This window comes from Trypanosoma grayi (genome assembly GCF_000691245.1).
Source record: "Trypanosoma grayi strain ANR4 Tgr_1255_V1, whole genome shotgun sequence".
Taxonomy (NCBI): domain Eukaryota; phylum Euglenozoa; class Kinetoplastea; order Trypanosomatida; family Trypanosomatidae; genus Trypanosoma; species Trypanosoma grayi.
In genome coordinates, this window is record NW_008826874.1 from 1 (window position 1) to 4,158 (window position 4,158).

At 53.3% G+C, this 4,158-nt stretch overlaps 2 protein-coding genes across 2 annotated transcripts; both read right to left on the bottom strand.

Annotated features, from left to right (window-relative positions):
* Positions 1-542: 542 nt before the first annotated feature.
* Positions 543-1,823, bottom strand: DQ04_12551000 (hypothetical protein; the record flags this gene model as incomplete). Its single annotated transcript, XM_009316768.1, has 1 exon — positions 543-1,823. One exon carries the CDS (start codon positions 1,821-1,823, stop codon positions 543-545), a length of 1,281 nt encoding a protein of 426 aa, XP_009315043.1.
* A 1,081-nt stretch (positions 1,824-2,904) lies between these two features.
* On the bottom strand, positions 2,905-3,942 carry DQ04_12551010 (hypothetical protein; the record flags this gene model as incomplete). Its single annotated transcript, XM_009316769.1, has 1 exon — positions 2,905-3,942. One exon carries the CDS (start codon positions 3,940-3,942, stop codon positions 2,905-2,907), a length of 1,038 nt encoding a protein of 345 aa, XP_009315044.1.
* Positions 3,943-4,158: the final 216 nt, after the last annotated feature.

The window sequence follows — 4,158 nt, forward strand, 5'->3', positions numbered from 1 at the left end:
GCACACTCCGCCACAGCACCACTCCACCGCTGTGCTACACAGAGCACCGCAATAATTAAAGAAAAAAACAACGTTTAAGCAACGAGTGGCACACAAACCCGTAGAAAAAAGAAGCCGAAGTTCAGAACAAAGAGGGGGATGATGTACGCCCAACAACGGACAGCAGCCACGCATTCCTCCCAGAGCCTGGGAGCTATACACAAACAAACAGCGGGGAGAGAGCAACACACACACACACAAACACACACACACACAAAAAGATGAAAAGAGAATTCCCACGCAGAAGAAAGAGTTAATGGACGGCGCTCAGCAGCACTCAAAGAAAAACAAAGAAAAGAAACGAATGAAAATACCACGCCCTCAAAAGACAACACAGCCCACAATACGTGTAGTCGAGGGCAAGTGGGTCGGCGTTACGCTCATAACGAGGGAGCAATGAAAAGCAAACAAAAGAATCTTAACAATTAGAAGTGCAGTTCTCAGCACTCAACACAATTACGATGGGAGCATCATCGTCCCATGGACACACACACACAGAAGTCTTACAACACAGCCACACAGGCCATCAGCAGCAGCATCAGCGGTGTACTCACCCACGCGTGGACATCACTGCCATCTGTGTGCTGAGCAAGAAGTGTCCAGCTTTCCGCAATGTTGCCGTTGCTCACAGGGGCAGCGTCAGGCACAAGCGCAGGGTTAGTTGTGGGTCCCGTTGACGATGGATGAGTGGCAGTGCCTCCACCTACAGCGGCAGTGGTTGTAAGAGTCAATTGTTCCAATTCAGCCCTTAACTTCGTCAACTTTTCCCCGGCTTTTGTTTTGTCCATCTGGGCTTTGTCCAGTTCACTCTGAACCGTCTGTGCCGCACCAGTGGCGGAGGTGATCACAGCATCAACAGCCTTCGACACACTGTGTGCGGCATCCCTTGCGTATAGAGTCGTTCCCAGTGCCCTCGCGATGGCGTCCCCACCCTCATACGTCTCCCCCATTATTATTTGGAACTCCTCACGGTTATCGGGTTTCCGCCGAGTATCAGTTTGCTTTGTTATTTCCAACACCCTTTTTCCAAAAGTTAACAATACGTTTGCTGTTTCAGAAATAATTGTTGCTGGTTCCGTAACGTTTTTCATCTCCTTCAGATACTGCTCCGCTGCGGAAAGGGATGCTGTCGCTGCCTCCTCCGCTGCCTTCACTGCGCTCCTAAAGGCCTCCGTCCCCTTTTCATATTTACCCGCCACATCCGTAACGCGCTGCAGTGCTGAAGTTCCTTTCTGAACTATGGCCTTTATTTTCTCCTCTGTCTCAGTGACATTCAACAGCACCTTCGTTGCCTCGGCTTTTGCCTCCGTGGCGTTTGCAACTGCAGCTTCCGCCAATTGCGTTGTCTTCTCTGTCGTAAGTTCCTTCGGATACAGAAACTTTGAGGGCACATCATCATGATCCATGGGAAACGCAAGAACGGCTAGAGCCAACGCCGCGTCATATGTATCTGCCAGAGCGACAGAAGCAAGCTTCACGGCATATCTGACGTCCACGTCCAGAAGCACCTTCACATCCGTCACGATCTGCTTGACAGCCTCAGCTGCCGTCTTCGCCTCCTTCACTGCCTCACTCACAGCAGCAACGGCACCCTCATCCTTCGTCGCTGCGTCGAGATCTTTTGTGAGGGCTGCGATTTCGGCCTCCTTCGCCGCAATCTGTGCTGCCGTATCCTTCAGAACTGGATCTGCCGCTGAGTCAGGCACAGCAGCACTCACGCACAGGGCTGTGCAGCAACACCATGCGAGGACCAGCAGGCACACCACGTGGCGTACCATCTTCATCTTCCTCAGTATAGCTTGAGTAGCTAGCGTCTGAGAATAGGGGCACACAAAGCAAGTAGCACACACACACACACACACACACACAAATAAACACGAAGAACGGAGCAGCAGGCACAACACAGGCGGCATCAACCATGATAAAAAGAAACCCATTAGAGAAAAGAGAACTGGATGGCGGAAGAGGCGCACACACTCCGCTGGAGTCCACACCCACAAGGCCCCAAACAAAGAGGGAACAACGAGGCAGCAGCAGCGCACGTGGACGCAGTTGTACTGCTGGCGCTCACGCCCCTTTATGTGTGTCCCGGTGTGAGTGGCGCAGACACGGCGGGAGGGACGGAGCGAAGGATGCAGCGCTCCACACACAAAAAGATGAAAAGAGAATCCCCCAGCAGGAGAAACAGTTAGTGGGCGGCGCACAACAAACCCCCAACACCTCCCAAATAAACAAGAATAAAAACAATTCTCACGTCTGGAAAGCCCCTCACCACAAAGCCTAAGTGACGTCAATGTTCCCCCGTCACTGCGATGGCGCAGCGGAAAGACAAAAAGAAACAAACGAAAAAAAAAAACAACGAGCCGTCCCCGCAGCAGCGGAAACTTCTTCACAGACTTATCCTTAATTCTGCTGCGGGAGCAAATGCATCCCCCCCCCTCCCACATACACACACACAAGCACGGATACTTGAGGACACGGAACATGCGGTGGTGCGGGGTCGTGCACTTGCTGTGGAGCCGCACGCGTCCGCCAGCCCAATGGCGCCGCACTGCACACTCCGCCACAGCACCACTCCACCGCCGTGCTACACAGAGCACCGCAATAATTAAAGAAAAAAACAACGTTTAAGCAACGGGTGGCACACAACCCCGTAGAAAAAAGGAAATGAAGCCCAGAAACAAGGAGGGGGATGATGTACGCCCAACAACGGACAGCAGCCACGCATTCCTCCGAGAGCCAGGGCGCGTACCCATGCACACTCGCAATGAGCGGAGCCACGAAAGGGCAAGCAATAAAAGAAAGTGATTTTTGTTTTCTATTTATGGTTGAAGTCTCACCGCGGTGGAGCTGTGCCAGCTCCTCTTAGAACGCTCCAATGAAGGCTGGCACCATAATAACCAGTAACATCATTGGCGCACATACCCACGCAGGGTTGACACTGCCGTCCCGCGTTGCAATGTTTCGGCTGCCCCCGCTTATCTCTTTGGAGGGATCTTCACGCGGGGGAGTTTCGCTTGGCTTTTCAACGGGGGGTGGAGGCGTTGAGGCGGCGGTCACCGTCTCGCTCTTAGGTTCACTTTTTTCTTCCGGCGCCTTGCCTGCGGAGTTAATGATGGGTGCAATTTGTGGGGGAGAAGGGGTCACATCCTTGGGCTTCGGCTGCTGTTCTGGCACCGGAGTAACTTCTTCCTCCGCGTCAGGATCATTTTCGGGCGCAGCAAACACCGTTGCAGGATCCCGCTCTTTTGGTTTGCCGCCCAGAGCGGAAACCACCAACTCGGCGGCGGTTGCTGCGCCCTCGGCGCTCTTTGCAGCCTTCCCAGCCTGCGTCGCCACCCAGTCAGCGAGGTCCGCTGCTGAGGCAGCGAAAAACAATCCCCATTCATCGCGGTTCGTAAAGTTTCCCTCGGCCATGGTAGCCGAAGCTGTTGCATTCGTAGCGCTCCTTGCTGCTGAGCGTGCCGTCTTAATTGCCTCCTTGATNCTGTCGTATGCCTTTCTTAGATTTGCATCGTTGCCTTCTGGCTTCTTAAGAGGATCCTTCGTTGCTGGCGGCTTAAAGGGTACCAGTAGCTTTTTTGCTTCCTCCGACAGATTCTGCGAAAGTGTTGCAGTGTCCCCCGCACGTTTGGCAAGATGCACTGCTTTCTTCGCTTTCTCCGTCGCCTTCGTCACGATCTCAGCATTGCCACGATCACCATCGAACGCGCGAAATATCCGTATTGCATTCATAGCCGCTCTGAAGGCATTCTTCGCATAATACGCTGCAGCTGCGGCATTCCCTGCTGCCTCGTATGCCTTTTCTGCTGCCCCCTGTGCAGCGGCCTTGCATTTATCGTCAGTACACCGTGAACTCCACACTTTAACTTTAGGGATCGTAACAGAAACTTGCGCTGTCATTACGGAGAAACCTACTTTCCCCCCACGCAGCAAATCTTGACTGCTCCGCTCTCGGTGAGAGCTGGAGTGGAGTTCAGACAATGCTTGCCGCTGTACACTTACACCATCAGTATGCGTCTGCAACATATCAGCAGCCACGCACAAGGCCGTGCAGCACAGAGCAGCGGCCAACGCACACACAACACGGCACACTGTCGCCATCATTCAATATCGCAT